The 18,362-nt window shown below is 44.6% G+C and overlaps 4 protein-coding genes across 4 annotated transcripts; 1 reads left to right on the top strand and 3 right to left on the bottom strand.

The window, feature by feature from the left end:
* Positions 1–987: 987 nt before the first annotated feature.
* BJ212DRAFT_1295810 (uncharacterized protein) lies at positions 988–2,332 on the bottom strand (the record flags this gene model as incomplete). Its single annotated transcript, XM_041332359.1, has 5 exons — positions 988–1,017; positions 1,357–1,627; positions 1,704–1,861; positions 1,884–1,952; positions 2,240–2,332. The coding sequence occupies 5 exons, from the start codon at positions 2,330–2,332 to the stop codon at positions 988–990; spliced, it is 621 nt and encodes a 206-aa protein (XP_041198415.1).
* A 6,327-nt stretch (positions 2,333–8,659) lies between these two features.
* Positions 8,660–9,538, bottom strand: BJ212DRAFT_1295809 (uncharacterized protein; the record flags this gene model as incomplete). Its single annotated transcript, XM_041332358.1, has 1 exon — positions 8,660–9,538. One exon carries the CDS (start codon positions 9,536–9,538, stop codon positions 8,660–8,662), a length of 879 nt encoding a protein of 292 aa, XP_041198414.1.
* A 794-nt stretch (positions 9,539–10,332) lies between these two features.
* BJ212DRAFT_1475989 (uncharacterized protein) lies at positions 10,333–13,132 on the bottom strand (the record flags this gene model as incomplete). The annotated part of the gene is made up of 6 exons (XM_041339310.1): positions 10,333–10,390; positions 10,488–10,681; positions 10,922–11,071; positions 11,133–11,318; positions 11,374–11,640; positions 12,188–13,132. The coding sequence occupies 6 exons, from the start codon at positions 13,130–13,132 to the stop codon at positions 10,333–10,335; spliced, it is 1,800 nt and encodes a 599-aa protein (XP_041198413.1).
* Positions 13,133–16,549: 3,417 nt separating this feature from the next.
* On the top strand, positions 16,550–18,264 carry BJ212DRAFT_1444425 (uncharacterized protein; the record flags this gene model as incomplete). The annotated part of the gene is made up of 6 exons (XM_041337959.1): positions 16,550–16,608; positions 16,759–17,278; positions 17,336–17,557; positions 17,636–17,826; positions 17,929–18,025; positions 18,151–18,264. The coding sequence occupies 6 exons, from the start codon at positions 16,550–16,552 to the stop codon at positions 18,262–18,264; spliced, it is 1,203 nt and encodes a 400-aa protein (XP_041198412.1).
* Between the last annotated feature and the right edge of the window lie 98 nt (positions 18,265–18,362).

Raw genomic sequence — 18,362 nt, 5'->3', positions numbered from 1 at the left:
ACATGCTTCCAGTCCTCTACAGTCCAGTGTTGATGAGCTAAGGCAAAGGCTAGTCTTCTCTGCCTATGTTTGATGGAGAGAAGAGGCTTTTTCTTCTTTGTTACTGCCTTGAGATGAGCTGCCTTGAGAACATTCCTCACAGTTTGTGAAGAGACAGGGGTAGTGATGGTGGAATTGATATAATGGGTGGCTTGGATAGCATTATCAGCCTTTCCTGTAGTGATATGTTGGATAATAGCCCTTTTGTCAGTAGAGGTAAGCTTGGATGGACGTCCTTCACAAGAGTTTTCCTTGTCTGGGTGGCTTTCTTTGATAAACTTGGCCACAGTGGACTTGCATACTCCAGTTCTGGAGGAAATTTGGTGAGCAGAGAGAGGATATTATCTCTTTGAGCAGAGGAGATGGCTTTCATGGTGATTATGACTATGATACATGAGATATTCTGGTTTATATAGTTAGATATAGTCATAAAATAACATAATGACACCACTTCATAATTTATATAATAGTGGCATGATTTTTGTGGTGTCATAAATAATGATTTATATAGTTTTAATATACACTCAAAAAACTGTCCACATGAGTCATCATTTTATAAGCCTTATGTCTCCACCATATCTCCACCGATTCCCATGGTGTAGGGCTCAAATGAAAGCCCTGAAGCCATACTACAATGTGGTATAAGCATGTCCTTGAGGCATTTGTTCGTTCTCACACAATATCATAGATAGTGAAAAATGTCAAAACATGTGGACAGTTTTTTGAGCCACTGTAAGTACAGTAGAAGTGTAATGACTTTGGCATGGTGAAGTTAAGGTAGATTAAGAGGTTGCACAATAACAAATGAGTTTCAGAAAAGTCAAATACTAATTTGTTGATGGGAGATGATCAAACTTGTCCATAATTGATTGCGGGAGAACATGATGACCACAATTTTTTTTTCTTGTCCACACAGCCTGTGCACCATTGAGGCCTTTATGATAAGCATCAATAAACCTTGTGGACTGCATGGCAAAGCTGAGGATTGGTTGTCAAAGATCAAAATATTTATCAACATCTGAATTTCAACTTTTCAAGTAGGATTGAAGTCACTCACTGTCACATCAACTCCAATGGAACAGCATTGAGTGATGCAATAACATTGCACTCAAGAGCATCTTCTGATGAGGATCACTCCTTCACCCAATACAGCCATTTTGCAAAGCCCCAACATTGTTTGATGAAATTCAGTTCACAGTGGAATTTTGGCAAGAATACAACATCAAACCCTTATGCATGGCACAAAGTTTCAAGACATGATTCAACATTGATAAAATCAGGCTGACCATACATCAGCTGGCAACAACAACAAGCCACTGTCTGGTCATTGGGACACTTGAAGTCCTTGCATTTAGCACAAAGCTTTGGAGCATCAGTGTATCCTTGTTCAACCAAAATCTGTGCCATGCCCTTGAAATATCCTGCCTTGCTGTGACCATCTGGGAAATATAATGGCTGAGGGTCACCATTTGGAAGCCTTGCCTCAGCCATAGGAATCTTCTCCTTCAATGGCTTGCCATCCAGCCCAAGAACATTGTTGCCATTGACATCCTTGATTGTCCTGGGTACCCCCCAAGTTGCAGATGGACTTTTTGGCATTTTTCAAGCAGAAAGTGCATTGTCAGCTCATTTGAGGTGTGTGGTTGCATTATTAAAACAAGAACATGGTCTTCGTGTGAATACCACCTCTCAAGGATGTCCATTGCTTTTGCAGCATGTGCCAAAATGTCTTCATTTGTAAAGTATCCATCATGTCCTTTTCCATCTTAGAAGAGGACACAAGCACTTTGCTCCCCATCTGGAGAATGGAGCCACCCATGGTCTGCAGAAACAAAATCAGCTACCATTAAAGATGCCCTCTCCCCTTTAGGTTGAGGAACAGCACCTTCTGAGTTATGCACCCATCTTTGTTTCTGTCAATCATGGGCATAAAATGTAGACTCATTGTGAAACCAAATCACAACTCAATGACCTGACAGAGCTGCATTGGCCTCAACATCCTTGACAGTAACTTCACCCTCCTGTTTCCATTTTGTCATCCATGGCAGATAATAATTCCATGCTAGCAAAAAAAACATTTTGCTAAAAATAAACCACATCTTCCCACTGTAGAGACTCTGTTCTCTCCAACCATATAACAGGTGTATTTTCGTGTTTTGGCCTCTGCACTGACACCCTCCAAGATGGGTGATATACACACAATACTTGCGATGTCACATGCTTTGGCATGCTTTGAACGTGCTTTGAATGCACTTTGGCGCACTTTCATGTCCTTGTTGCCAACTGTCCACATGTCCTGTCCTCATCCTCCAAGGTCCATTGGTGCGTGTTTTATCTATTTTTACTCCAATCATGTATCACAGAGCTACATATGGTATGCAATTACTCATTGTTTCACTATTTTTACTTGGTTACATCACTTACAATATTTACTGCTACCTATTCACTTCTGAAGCCTGGGAATGTGCTTATGAGGCGTTACATGCCTCTGGGTAAATTTTTAGTTACTTACTTCCCTTCCACAAGTATCCCTCAGAGTAGCAGCTAGTAGTTGAATTGACAATCACCTTTGTCGATTTTCACACTTGAGCTCTTAAAAAGATCATATCATCTCCATCATCTCCCACTAATCCAAGTAAAGATCAGTATCGCTTGCTTTGAGATCTAGAGCCTAGCTCCAGCCAGCCATGAAGTGTGCATTTCACATATCCAGCACATATTTTCGCATACCTGTCGCATCCAGCGTGCTTTGGCACCTATTGTCACACTTCATACTCTTGCGCTCCACCAGGTCCTCTGTCAAGAGCTAGCTCTTGGCATTCCCCCTCAAATCTTTAGAGGAATCCTTTCTGTTATGAACTAGGATGGTCGTAACAACAGCAACTCAATAAGAGTGATGGCTGAAGTTATAGTCAAGACCTTGCAAATGCAAGGGTCATAAGACAAGGCAGAGAGAGTGTCTCTGTCTTGAATATCAGTTCAGACAACTTAAGATTGGGGGTCTTAAGCAAAAGAATATTCAGGTGAAAACCTAGTAAGATTAAAGTAAAGTTCTACTAAGTACATCGCTGACTATATATACAAATATGGAGAGTTTAGGGGAGGTGTGAGTCAATGATGAGTCAGATAAGAGTTGAGTCAAAGATAAGAGATAAGAAGTGAGTCATCTAACAATGGCAATGGCAATCGTGATGTAATACAAGTGTAAGAGACAAGTCTAATGGTGGCATTGTGCAGCTCATGATGTAATACAAGAATAGTAAGAAGAGAAAATGAATAGGGGCATATGTGACTGTAACACTTTCTCAGTGGCAATCCCCTTGGGTCAAGTTTGACTCACATCCAGAGGAGCTCTGAAGAGTTCTTATCTTTAGTTTCCCCCATCACCCCATCCAAATTCCTTGCCTTCACCGCTTGTGACCATCACAATACTGCCCTGTTGGTTCTTTCTTCCAGTGGTAACCAAGCTGACCCATCCATCATTGAGCAGTCCTCAGTGAGATTGCCTTTGAGAATCCATGATGTGCCTGGTTCTCAGGAATATCCAAGTAATTGACAATGTCCTGAGCACACACAAATTTTCCAAGGCTCTGAAGATAGAGTTTTAAATCAGCCACAAGGGACTTGTCATCAATGCAAGAAAATTTTTGTAACTGCATGCAGAGGGGAAATATGTTGCAGTCCTTAATGTAAGCCTTGGACCAGTGCTGCAAGCATTGAGAAAGGTAAGTGCCACAAGCCTTCCCAGTATTATGTGCTGCTTGATCTGCTGCCTGTATGCAATGCCCACCAATAGAATTTGTGGGATGTGATTTGCTGTCACTGTTGACATTTGTATATAACCACAGGAAGTCTCACATCCACTCTAATCTTTCTTTCAGGACAGCATTTAACTTTGGTGGGTCCTTAAAACCAGCTTTATTGAGATGAAGTGGTGTGATGATCATGTTCAGGCTGGCCTGTTAGAACCCTATTCTGCAATCCCCATCCAGTCCACACATCTCCTACCCATCTCCAATGCTTTCCCACCATCTCTGCATCTTCAATGCATCAGACCTGCTTGGAGATCCCACACACTTGTCCTACCATGTCCAGTCCAGTCCTGCTTAACCCCACTGGTGCATAGTCAGTTATTTCCCATGACTGATTGAGTAGACAGCATTATTACATGGATTCCCACTGGCCACAGTACCTCATGGCCTTTTACCTACATATTATTGGACCCATGTTTTTGCTACTACTTTCACCTATGGACTCTGGATTTTCACATAGTTAGTTATATAGGGTTGGGCAACCAGAATTACAATCACCACTTAGTAGGAGGAAGAAATCCCCAATACATCAGGAAAATCAAGAAAATTCTTAATCTTTGTGAGTCACTTGGAGCAGTTCTGCTTGGAGAATCCAATTAATATTGCCTCTACTACTGTGCTATGAACATTCGATGTCCACAATCCTCGATATATCCTACTCTGAGCGATTTGGGCAAAGGTGCACAGCACCTCCTGGTCCTGAGTTGCGTGTCCTGCCAGATAAAAGGTGAGCTGCGGTTCCCAAATGTCTAGGAGTTTGATGATGCATCGAGCAAACCAAAGATACCCATAAAACTAGGAGGAGAATGGATGCTTACATGAAGAAGCCATTACCGAACGCAGGGCATTGTGTGCTGCAGGAATTCATCTTGAATGGAGGGTGTTGCTTGAAGGTATGGTGCAAGAATTTGAGTGTAATCTCAAAGATAGATCTGGAAGGCATCACTGGCCCACCTTCCCATTGTCTTGACGACCTCGAATGGGATGTTTTGGAGGAGGTATTCCAAAGTGGCACCTATTCTGATAGCGTGGCCTTGCAACAGGTTGAGGCCAGCATCCTTTGCAGTGCAAGCAAGCCTTGCAATGAACTTTGTTTTCATCAAAGGATGGTGTGCCTCACCAAACTTATAGGAAAAGAGTGCGATATTGAAGTGGGGATTGTTGATGTTGAGATGGTTGGATAATGCTGCCTCAGGATCAGTGGGACCCTCTTGTTTCACCCAGAAAACTGTCCTTCCCATTTTGTGATGTCTTTGTGCAGGGCAAATGAAAAACGGTAGTTGCTAGCCCATTGCAATCTGTTTTGTGGCAAATGTCAGAGCATTTGACGTGAATGGAGGGATCAAATGACGAAAGAGTTCGGATCATGAATTCTCCAGCTCTGGCCATTGAATAAAAGGCTGTTGTGAGACAGCTACCCACTGTGGCATCAAGAGGGTTGTTGGGGTCTAGTTTCTGCAAAATGCTAGTTATAAAAGCCATGGTGTAAGGTGGTCTTTTCTTCCTTCTTGATGACAAGGGTGTGAGGTTCTTGGCTGCTCTCAGCATGGCATCTATTTTGTCATCATCTAAGGACCATGATTTTCCATGTAAAATGTGCCATGCACGAATACTGTGGACATAACTTGATATAGTTTTCCCTGAATATGATCCAGCTAAGTCTGAAATGAAAGCTGATATGAGTTCAGAAGATGCGGGTGCACGCATGGCTTTGTTGATGGAATTTGAGTCACAATAAACATGGTAGGCAAGGATGCCACTTCCATATGCCTCCTGGGTGCTGCCAGCCCATGCATGGATCATGACATCTTGAATGTGCTGTGCATCTGCATGAGGGAGGCAAGATAATGATGTGTTGTCTGTGGCTGGTCGCCAGAGACAGAGCCTGTCTTTTGCTGCACAATGTGGTCTTAGGACAGAAACACGAGGGGTGAGATTAGCAGGATAAGCTGCAACTAAGGATCTCAATGAGGGGGAAGCCTGCAGTGTGATATTCGCTGACTTACTAAGCTTGCGTCACTTTAAAGAGCTCTTCTCCTTGATGACAGAGCTCATTATTGAGGTGCTCGGCTGATTCTTGTGAGTGGGCTCAGTCATTGATGTGTGGGAGCACTTTGAGTTTCTTACTGTGTGCATGGCACTCAGAAGGGATAGCGGGATTGTCAAAGTCTGTGATGAAGGGTTGGAGTGGCTGGGGAATGCTAATTGGGGGAAGTAGTAGGTCTGAGGGAGGGTAGATTCCCCTGGATGGGCTGTCTGCTGGGTTGTAGTCACTGGGTACATAGCGTGTGAGGAAAGTGCATTGCACAGATGCGGTGAGCTCATGGATCCTTTTGAAGACAGTATTGGTGGCCCTGTTGCGGCTACGCCCTTTCCACCACCCTTTGACAACTCCCCGGTTGTCCCCGAATATTTTGATGCAGCTGCCATTGGGCACAAACTGAGGAGTGCAATAACGAGGAATTCCATGCTGACTGCCTCTGCCCAGCCAATATCTCTGTCTTCAGCTTTCCAGCCTGGGAGGAGGCACCACGCTCACCATCTGCCATTGATCCAAATCGCGATACCAGTGCCCAAGCTAGTGTCTGAGTAAGCTGAGGGGTCAATGACTTCAACAGGCCCTGGGATTGGCCAAGAGACATGTGATTGTGAGAGGCTGGCTTTCCACCACCAGAGGTCATCACCTGTGTGCTTGGGGGGGGAACGAGGCATGTGTGGATGGTCGTGAAAAATGGATAGCATGGTTTCAAGAGAAACAAGGTAAGCTCTTCCTGCTGGGAGGACCAGAGAAGCATGTAAGAGCTTCCCATAAAGCTCCTGGACTTCCCATAGCATGTGTGAAGATTGAATCTCCCATTCTTTGATAGCTGCCACATACTTCTCCTTCTTGCTCTGTGGGATCAAGACAAAATGCAACTTGATGTCCCAAAGGAAGCCAATAAAGGGGGCACATGACGAGAAAAGGATGTCTTTTGCCAGCTCCCAGGGTATTCTGAGAACTTTGGATAGGTGGTTGATGTTGTCAAAGCAAAATGTGAAGTGAGCATCTTCTGGGGATCGTGGGGAGGCTGTTGAGAGATCAATGATGGGAAACGAACAGTCTTCATCAAACTCCTCAATTCTGTCATCAGGCATAGTTGAACCACAATACCATTTTCGACCTCCTTTGATGAGCATGCCACCATTTTGTGCAATGATAGCGGCACAAGATTTGTGCAGGTTATTGTAGCTAGCAAGGTGCTCTCGCAGAATCCAAATGAACAGGTGATCATCCACCCATTTGGATAGCAGACTGATTCCTTGTGATCAGAATATGTCTGCACCAGCATCCACAACCTCACCATAGGTCCCTGCTGATGCTGAGAACCCAAAACAAAAGCTAGAATCAATGGCAAAGCTGTCTTCTCCTGTCCTGACAACCAGGCCTGGCCATTGAGAAGGATGAAGAGGTACTGTGTGGTAGGCTTTGGCCACATCATGAACAGCTGCCTGAGATCCTGGGGGGAGAGACCAGATGAGTAAACAGATCGTTGATGCTGTACCCCACATGCACGGATATAAGTTAGAGTCGATAGAGGAATTAATGGATGATATTGTAGCTGATGGACAAAGCGGGAACAAGAGGTTTTGTACGAGGTGGAACTTTCCTGGCTTTCCTGGCTTAGGAACCATGGAGAGTGGGGCTGTCTGGAAAGGACCAATGAGTTCTTCAGTCTCTGATTTAGATATAGGTCCGATATAACAACCAGTGGAATATTCACAGTCCAGAATGGCAGCGAAGGCATCAAAATGTGCATGTAGTGAGGGGTTATTAGGTGGAATATAAGTTTGAGATATGGTTGGGACACTGCCCATGAAACCGAAGCGAAAACCCTTCGGAATATGTGCATATTTATGTATGAGATTCAACGAAATGAGACACTGCAGCCAGGCCTTGGGCCTATAGGGAGTGATAGCGTTAGATGCTCTCACTTTGAGGACAGTCTTGAGCTCCGTGATCCTTTGCTCCACATCCTGAACATTCGTGCACATGAGCTTGAGAGGGATTGGTGCATCCCTTGGGTCTCTGCCAGTCATAGCAGATTTCGAGGCCCTCTGGATTGACCAAATGACCCTCTGCGTTTCGATGACATTGAGTTTTGGTTCGTTTGTCCCATAGGAACTCGGATGTGCATTTGTGGATGGGGTGATGGAATCGGCCGAGGCAGAGGGCACAGGCTGATGGGCTGGTTTGGCCTGTGCCTGCTGGAAAAAACTGCTGCAACTTCTGTGGTTTTTTTACCATTTGGTTAGCAGGGCGGTATGGGTGATAGCAGCCATCATTCACAAGAGGTACTGTCTCTGCATGCCCATTTCGGCTGGAACTCACATCTCTCCCCGAGAATGGGAAGAAGTGTTGGGAAATGCAAGCGAGTGTTGCAACTGAGTGAGATAGAGCGAGCATGAAAGGATTCAAGTAAGCCAGGATTCAAACAATTATATGAAAGCAAAGATTTGGTTAAGCCATGGTATACAGGAATGTGCGAAAGCAGAGTGGGTGTAAGCGAAGCAGTGGTTAAGTGTTTGAGAGGGACACAGTGAAAGTGGGAGCATGGGAGTTTGAGTTAGCATGAGGGTAGATAGAGTGGCAGCATAGTGAGCATAAGCAAGGGGGAGCGGAAGATGAAAGACGAAGTTGTATATGCAATAGCACATGGATAGCAAATGGGGAATTGTGCCCCGAAAGCAAGGACAGCCAAGAGTGAAAGCATTTAGACAGCCAGTGGGGTTCATTTCCAATGTGAGATTGAATATATAAAAGAATTTGGTCAGTGATCAAATGTTGGTGGGTAATGCACTACGCACCATTTTGAGACCCTCATCTCATTTGGCCTCCCAGATATCGAGTTGTACAGAGCATTATTGAATAAACCAATGTTGAACCCTTGGTCTTGCACTAAGCGATCATGCCATTCACAGCACACAAATCCTACATAGTGAAGCAGAGCCTTTTCTCCTCGCAGACGCATGCGATGCTCATGGTTGGTAATGAGCATGAAAAATAACACTAAAGCCTGCTGATGCTTTTGCGGCCAATTGTTCTTTTTGATGTGAACGAGAAAGCTGGTCTTTGCAAGGTTGAACTGCTGCCAAGATAGGTCGTGATCCTGTAGAGCCTTCTGAGAGGCTTTGAAAGACACTATCATCTTGAGGGCAACTATACCATCCACTTTGGTGAAGCCAAAAGCATCATTGGAGTCTGACGTGGACCTAGAGGTGGTGGAAGCCTCATGGCAACCGTCAGGACTAAAGTACCATAATTCTACATACTCCATGTTCTTGATCTTTTGGATGGCATACTGGGATGGGCGAGGTATGATAACGTCTGCGACAACAGCCCCATCATCAAAATCATTGATCTTGGGCTTTTTCTTCTCAGCTTTGCGCCTCTCTAGCTGTTCCTCAACCTCTTTTTCGGCTCTCTCGCGCTCTAGCTGTTCTTGTAAGGTGCAGGTGTCTTCCTCATTCTGTTGCTGCCAAAGGAGGATGTGCTCCTGGCGCTCGAGTCTCCAGCCCTCAGCCATTTGCTCGAGTGCATCTTCTCTGGCTATGCCCCCTGCCACAAGGGCATTGAGCCATCCCACATATGCTGCTGACTCGAAATTGGGCTGCGCTTCCAGTGCTGGGTCCACTAAGATGTGTTCCATGGTAGGCTGGTGAACTCAGAGAGTGTTTGCTAAGAGTGTGTTTTGAGAAATTGACTGGGTGTTTCTAAGAGTGATAGAAAGAGTAGGAGGAGTGAAGAAAAGAAAAGGAGGAAGAACGTTGTCATTGAGAACAACTGAGATGATACAGTGCGACATCACAGTACAAAGTCAGAAGGTTTGTACTGCTTCTGATGCTTGCGCAAAGACTTAACTCTATTCCTACACTCATTCCTCATTACATAATAGACTATCAATGAACCTTAGATCAGCTTAGCGTCACTTAATAAATATTTTAAGTTAGATTCAGCCAAGAAACATTAAGGGGATTGTGACTTGCCACAAGTAGGGTCTTTGGATGAATGTGACTTAGCTGCTCTGATTGCTGTGCTTATTATTCAAGCTAAGTGAAGGTAATAGCACTACTAAGGTTACTACTAGCAGGAAGACTGTTTCAAAGTACTTTCAGGCTCCAAAGGTTCAAAAGTCAATATTAAGTCAAAAACAACTGAACTTTTGCATGGGTGACTTAGTGCTATTTATTGCATGCACACCACTTAATGTACTTCTCACTACTTTACTACTCTCTGAGTGGTCCTGACTGAGCTTGAGCGCACCCTTAAGGACAGAAAGTAAGATAAGCCAAAAGCAGCATGATAGTAAGAAGCCTTCAAGTGGTGAGAAAGCATCTGTTCAAGTTATGTGGTGAAGCAGTAGTACTAGCATTGTGCAAGAACATAGTACTAGGCTATAGGCTAGTACTTAAACTAGTTAGTAGTAGTAGGTCCATGATAGTATCACCAGCCTGAGATGGCAGCAGCAGCAGTGGCTTTCCGAGTCTCTGACTTGGAGTTGCTAGAGAAGGAAAGGGTAGTAGTAGTACAGTGAACAACTGGAAGAAATGAGTCAGGCTCATTTACATGTGATGGCCCAGGCAGGTTGAGGCTCCTACTCCATGTCAGAGCTGTCATCTCCCTCAGACTCAGCGTTGGATATGTCCACCAGCTGAGCACACTCATCCAGATCAAGGTCATCCTCCACAGCAGCATCATTGACGTCATCACCAGGACTCTTCTTCTTCAAGAATTCCATGGCAGATGCAACAATGACTTTGAACTTGTCCTCATGGAGGTTTTTCATGATAGCCTTCACATAGGCACACATCAATATACCCCAGGAGATGTTGTTGAATCCTGTTTGCCAACAGGACACCTTGCCAGTGGACTGATTCATCATCTTCAGCAATGAAATGCTGGTTTTGTTCTTTGCTGCCTGAACCATTTTGATGGTGAGAGTATGAGTAGACCAGAGAGTTAAAGCTCATTCAACCTAGTTAGAATTGTTAGTTCATGAGATTCAAGAATAAATAAGATGACAAGTATTTACCATGGCACATGACAATGCAAGACCCCCAGCAGGATTTGCTAGTACACCTGGCTTGTCTACCCCAGGTATCTTTTGGGCACCATGGGTCATGGTGAAGTGTGCACTGAAGGTTTGCACAACAAATGCACCTTGATAAAGGCCCCAGAATTTCTGCACTAAGTGTTAGCACAACAACAACTTTGGAATTGATTGAGATGGAAGGAGTATGTACAGACTTGTCATCACCATTCACCTTCTTGTATAAGAATTGAAGGTTGCTGAGTGCGTACTCTGTGAATTCTGCATGATTGTTGTCAGAGTCCCTCAGTGAGTCCTGAGACTCAAGGTACACAATGACAATTGTGATAGCTGCCAAGCCAATGTTGCTGCAGTAGGAGTTGGCAACTTGCTGGACAGCCTATATTGAAGTAGATCTAAGTTAGTACTATGTTAATAAAATTGAGCACACTTACAATGTAGTAGACTGAACTAAGGCTTGTCACTGTGTGAGCAATATGGGGAAAGATTGCATCCCAAATCACCTGCATCTTCTCACAGGCCAGCTTGGTGGGAACCTCCCAGGGATTAGCCAATGTTGCAACATATTGTATGTATGTTGAGATAAAGACATGGCGCCAGATTTTGGGATCAATGCCTTTGGGGAGGTCATCATTGCTCAGTTTCTTTGCTTGTTCAGTTTGACAGGCTGTGGGCTTGGTGGGGGAATCTTTAACAAGAGCCTGTAGTGGTCAGTAGTAGTAGAAATAAACATGATATCAAAATGAGACACTTACTGAGCTTGTAGCTCATTTTTTCCCTTTCGGAGGGCTGGCAACTGCAGCCTCACATTCAAGACCTTGGGTCTTGTCCTTGTCAGAGAGCCCCCCCATCAATGATTCCAAGGCAATAGTTCTTGGGTTCTTCTTTGATGTGAATCACCGGCTCTGCATGAGAAATCAAAACATTGTTAGTCAAGACTGAATTGGATGATGATTGAGTGCTGCCATTGGTCAGGGGGGGAAGAATGGATCCATTGCAACATGAGGTTGAGCTATTTTTAAAAATGCTGGGCTGGCTGGTGTTGGCTTTGCTACCAGGCTTTGAGTTCTTTGGGATGCTCACAGCCCAATCATTGATGCCAGTTGAAAATTCCTTTGAGTCCATAGTACTAGTAGAATCACTGAGAAAAAAATAATAAAGTGTTGTTTCATTGAGAGTGAGCATGATATTGATGGACAAGTGACAACAGGAAAAGAAGAAGGGAACTTTGTACCTTTTTGGCTGAACCGATTTCTTATCACATTGCTGCTTCCCCTTCCCCTTATCATCTGACTTCTCCTTTGCCTTCTCCGTCACCTTCACCTTTGCCTTCTCCATCATTTTCTCCTTCCTGCTACCCCTTTCTTCAGTCTGACTACCATGAGGCCACACCTTAGGTGTGTTCTCATTGCTCAAGGCTGGCATTGCCCACTGAGGCTTATCAGGGATATCAGTATCCATAGGTTCATCATCTGAGTGATTGACCTGCTGAAGGGCTGATCTTTTGCTGTGAGTTGCTGTAGGTGTCACATCAATGACCAGGACATTCAACTCCATATCTGAGTCAATGCTTATTGTGCTGGGAGGTTGGGCTATCTTCCTCTTCTTCCTCTTCTCCTGCTCATTTGCCTCTTCCAGCTGCACCACCTTAATTGCATCCCATACCTTAAGCTTCTCAGCTGGCACCTTCCTACCCTCCCATTTGTCAATCCTTGCCTTCTTTTTTGGTGGGGACATAGGAGTTTCACTCAGCTCCAAGCCCTCCATGTGGGAGTCAGTTGTTTCTGAGGCTTGGGATGGATCTGGGTTGAAGGTGCTGCTGATGGCATCCTTCATCTCAACATCAGAAATGAATCCATTATCTTTAGGAGGCAGAGAGGGTTTTGCACAAGTCTTCTTTGGAATAGGCCTTGGACAGGGCTTTGATTTTGGTAAGGCTACAGCCTGTGGGGTAGCATTGGTTGACATGTCCTTGTCTGCTTGTTTCTTCTCATGATCAGCAACACATTTGATCCTAGCACCCTTGGCACATTCCTTTTCTTCTTTGGCATCTAACTTAGCCTGATGCTTAGCAGCTACTTCTGCAGCTGTGTGACATTTCTTCTTCAGGACCACATCTATAAGACCAGGATGCTGAGTTGCATTCTTGGTGTGGTGTAGAGAATGAGATTGCTCTAGGTGTAGATCACACATGTTTCAACTCACAACAATTGGTACAGTGTGCAACTCACCATCTATGACTTTCCCATGAAATGTGCCAGAGGCGCAATGCATTCCCACACACGCACTTAATGTGCTCATCCCATGCTCAGTCACCTTATGTCATGCAGCATCCAGGAGCATCCATCCATCATCCAACCAGTCCCCTGGTGAGTCCCTTCTTGTTTATTTTCATTATCAGACCATATTTAGCATTATATGACACTATATTTCATCATGGACCCTTACTTTATATCATTTTACATACATAGAGCACTCCCTATTCACTTCTGAGCCCTGGGAGCATGCCTAGGCACAGCTTACCTGTTGCCTAGAAAGTTTTCATCAATGAACCACTATCATGTCACTTATCATCTAGCAGTTAGAATACATTATCATGAGTTAGCATCCATCAGAATCATCACCCTAGTTCTCAGCAACAGTCCATTATTATCAGTCACCACTCAGCAGCCTCAGCACATGTCCTCATGCCCTTCCACCAGTTTAGTACATGTTCGTGCACAGCACATGCTCTATTCCCACACTTTGTGCTCCTACATGCTCCACATTCCCACACACATGCTTTCAGTGCGCTTCACCAGAGTTGACCTGGTGTCACTTTGTGGATCTTGCTCTCCTTGCTTCTCCTAAGGGTCAAACATATTGCCTGGCACACTTCAACCAACACATAGAGAGTCAGTAGCCTTTCTCTTCCCCCAGAGTCAGAGCCCTCTTTCTTTCTTTTGCTCTGCAAACCAGCAGAGTAGTTGAACCTTCAGCAGGTAACACAACAAGTAGACATATTGGTGAGTCAGAGTGGTGGAAGAAGCAAGACATGAAAGGTGAGCAAATTTTGTCAACTTTACAATGGTGGTAGTTGTAATAACTAAAGTGGTTCAAATTGGGACTTAGGGTTTTGCCATGCCTCACCAACATGGCACACTGGCATTGGACTCCCGCCCTGGTATGTGTTCAATGATATCTATACAACTGCTATCAATCTTTTTTTATCTACAGAGCTAATCAATGTTCGCCCAGTGTCATATCCTGTATGCCAGACATGGATCCCATCATATTCCCACGCTTTCCAGACCTATTTCCGGAACCCATATCTGACTCATTCCTGGATCCCCTATCCTGTCCACCCTATGCACATTCCATCCAGCAAGACATCCAGACTTTACCTCCTCTTGGATTCCAGACTACATCCACCACCTCACATATCTCAGTCCTGTTTCCACCCTGCCTTCTGGATCCCCAGATCTCCAGACCTCCGGATATTAACTGTACTATCTCTGGACCATCCCCACCCTCTGTCTGAGATCCTGTGCCTATCCCCATTTAGGCATCTCCACCTTTCCAGTTCTCGGTTATCTCTGTTTCCATCTTGCTGATTGATCCTTGTATGAGTCTTCATCTCTGAGTTCATTTAGTTATGTTCTGTCTTACTTACTAATGTGTTTCCACATGCTCATACATAGCCTTACTCTGTTGCTTACTGATCCCCTCAGATATTCTCCAGTATATAACCCCTGTAGATACTCCTGTAGTTTCCTTAGTCTGAATATCACAGATCTACCCAATCATCTTCCAGACTTCAGTCCATCTGAGTCTTGTCCTTTTCTATAAGGCCTAGGGAAAGATTCCCTAGGCCAGAATTCCAGACCTTCGGATTTGTCCCCTATGTCTCTGTCCCAAGTCTAGGGATTGCTTCCCTAGGCTGGAGTCTTGCCTTTCCAGCACTTACCCTCTCTCCAGACTTTGGTCCACTTCCTGTCTCTCCGACTCTACCTAAGGGTAGTCTACCTCTGTTTGCTTCTGTATCAGACAAAGTCCAATGTAGCCCCTATTCCTTCTGGACCTCCAGACATCCTGTCCTGTGCACCTCCAGGCATCCTATCCTCCTAACCCTCAGACATCCTGTCCTCTGGACCTTCAGTCCTCCTGTCCTCCAGACCTTCAGACATCCTGTCCTCCTGTCCTCTGGACATCCTACCCTTCCATCCTGTTTCCTGTAGAAGTACTACCTTGCAGTGGGAACTCTCCTGAGCACTTCCTGCATTCCTCCGGAACTCTCCCACGCTCCTCCAGACATTTCCCACACTCCTCTGGACTTCATTGGACCATCATTGGACTTCCTCTGAAATGAAGGGCACATACTCAGGTAAGGGGCACAGCATACAAGCTGAGGCCAAGCCCCTCTGAGTCAGTCTCTCTCTCCTTTGAGCATGGTTCTTAACACCCAGATGTCAAATGGAACTCTGCAATTGAACTTGTGTGTGACAATCTCACCATGTTTGTGCCTGCAGGCAAGCATGTTCCTTGGTATGTGCTTGTGTCTATCCAGTGACTCAGAGAAAGCTAATTCAAGTTTATTATGCCAGCCTGTCTTGATTGATACAGCAGTCTTCTCAATGTTTGCCCAGATGTCAAATGGAACTCTGCAATTGAACTTGTGCATGACAATCTCACCATGTTTGTGCCTGCAGGCAAGCATGTTCCTCAGTAAGTGCTCATGTCTATTCAGTGACTCAGAGAAAGCTAATCCAAATTCATTATGCTAGCCTGTCTTGATTAATACCACAGTCTTCTTAATGTTCACCCAGATGTTGAATGGAACTCTGTGATTAATATGGCAGTCTTCTCAATGTTTGCCCAGATGTTGAATGGAACTCTGTGATTGAACTTGTGCATGACAATCTCGCCACTTTTACTAGCCTGCCAACCTCATGTCAAACACTTTTTCTAGAAGAGCCCACTACCCTACCCCATTCCCAATCTGGATCTCCTGGCAATCATTCACACTGTCCAACTTTGGCTGCCCCATTGTTGGTGTATAGTACACATGTTTGTTGTATCATTGCCTCATGTAATTTTTGGAAGGTTCTCACTGCTCCCAACAACACATACACCTCATGATTCAAGTGGTGCCTTCACAGGCTCTTATGCTAAGGTAGGTTTGAATATAAATTTCATGCCACATGCACCTCTGAAGCTCAGACTTGTAGGCTCTCATTACCCTGCTGGTTCTACACCATCTCACAATACCAGCCAGTACCAACCTCCATATTCACAAAATGCGCACCCTTAGCCATCGTCAGCCTACACTACCTTGCTTAGCAGTAAGCTGCACCCGCCATTTCCATAATAGGTCTGGGTGCACTTCCAACATGTGATCACAGCATGAACCACAAAATTTCCTACTGCCACACCATTCATCCTCCAGTTCCAGTAGTTCTCCCCCACCTACTAGTCATAAGCACAGTTTATCATTGGCATCTCAATCTGGCCCTGGCCGTCCCTTATCTGATGCAACATATCATTTGCACAGCCAAAGCAGATTGGAGGGAGCTTCTGACAGTTGCACTCAGGCTAGTGGTGGCCATGATTTTGAACATGATGCACCATACAATGCCTTTGAGGATCAGCATTCTGCTGAGCCACTGGCAGACTCTACAGGTGGCTTGGATGTAGATCAGCCTCTTGGTAGCAGTGCTAGTTCTGACAGCCAAGCTCAGAGTTGACCTCAGTTAACTAGGACATATCATCCCATCATAAACAGTACATGACTTCTCTCAATGCTCACACAATTTGTGCTCAATTCTCCTCTACAAAGGGAGAATTTGTGATGATCAAGGGAATCCCATACCCTTAGATGCTCCACCACCTCCACACCCATCAGATTGTGGATCTGATGACTGGATGCCATACAACAAACATGTCGAGTTTGAAGTTGCCAATTTCCTGTACCATCGCAACCAAATGTCCATGGGCGACATTGATTTTATGTTCAATCTGTGGGCAGCCTCATTAGCAGCTCATGGTGATACTCTGCCATTCACAAACCATACTGACATGTATGACACCATCAATTCAACTTCTCTTGGTGGTGTTCCCTGGCAAAGCTTCAGTTTGCAGTACAACAGAATTCTACCTGATGACTCAGATGATGTTCCATCATGGATGAAGTCTGAGTATGACATATGGTTCCAAGACCCTTGGCTCCTGGTGCACAACATCATATTGAACCTGGATTTCAAGGACAAATTTGACTATGCACTGGTACAGGAGTATAGTGTTAGTGATGGAGCACATCAATTTCATGACTTTATGTCCGGCAACTGGTGTTGGAAACAGGCTGTAAGCATTGCTCACTCACTCTTTGTGTTGTTGTCTCACTTTTATTATTCACTGCAGGACTTAATTGTGCAAGATCTGGATACAATAGGATCAATGTTCATTCCTATCATCCTTGGAAGTGACAAGACAACAGTCTCTGTCACCACTGGCCATAACCAATACTGGCCAGTCTACATGTCCATTGGCAACATCCACAACAATGTGTGGCATGCACACTGCAATGGCATTGTACTACTTGGCTTCTTAGCCATTCTGAAAACTATGTACTCTATTCTAATTGTGTGCACTGCTGTTACTCATATTGTACTGATTGAATTAGCTGATAGTGAAGCCACAAAGGATGCACACTTCTGAAAGTTCCGCCACTGGCTTCTACACTCATCACTCACAAAGATGCTTGAAACCCTCAAGCCTGGCATGACCAAACCGGAGGTTGTCCATTGCCCTGATGGCCACTTTCAACAAGCTGTGTATGGTCTTGGACCATACATAGCAGACTATCCCAAGCAAGCACTGCTTGCATGTATTGTACAAAATTGGTGTCCAAAGTATGTGTTTGTCTTATTCTTCGTGTCCCTATGCTAAGTATGACTACTATGGTGCTATTTTACTATTACTTACACTGGCAAATGCACTGCACCAGCAGACAGTCTCAATGAAGGCATGTATGGCCAATGTTCCCATACTCACACTGAAGTTTTGGTTGAGGAATTCAAACTAGGTGTTCTGTGGGATGAATACTGCCTTGTTGGAGACATTGTGGTATGTACAATACTCTATCTACTCATCTCTTTTGAACTTACACTATTTATACAGCCATTCACTAACTACCTTCCATGTGCCAACATACATGAGCTCCTCTCTTACACTAGCTCATCAAGGGAGCATTCAAGGACCACCTAGTTCAGTGGGTGCATGACTACATTGAGGCTCAATATACAGAAGCCAATATGAACAGGATACTGGACGACATTGACCATCAGTAAGTTTATCTTCAAATTCACTTAGCTGCTGCTGCTGCTGAACATGTGTCACACTACTAGCATCACTCTAGCTCCAGCATTTGCAGGCCTTCGATGATTTC

This window comes from Suillus subaureus, assembly GCF_016647635.1.
Source record: "Suillus subaureus strain MN1 chromosome Unknown BJ212scaffold_3, whole genome shotgun sequence".
Lineage (NCBI taxonomy): Eukaryota > Fungi > Basidiomycota > Agaricomycetes > Boletales > Suillaceae > Suillus > Suillus subaureus.
This window is presented reverse-complemented; position numbering and strand designations above follow the sequence as displayed.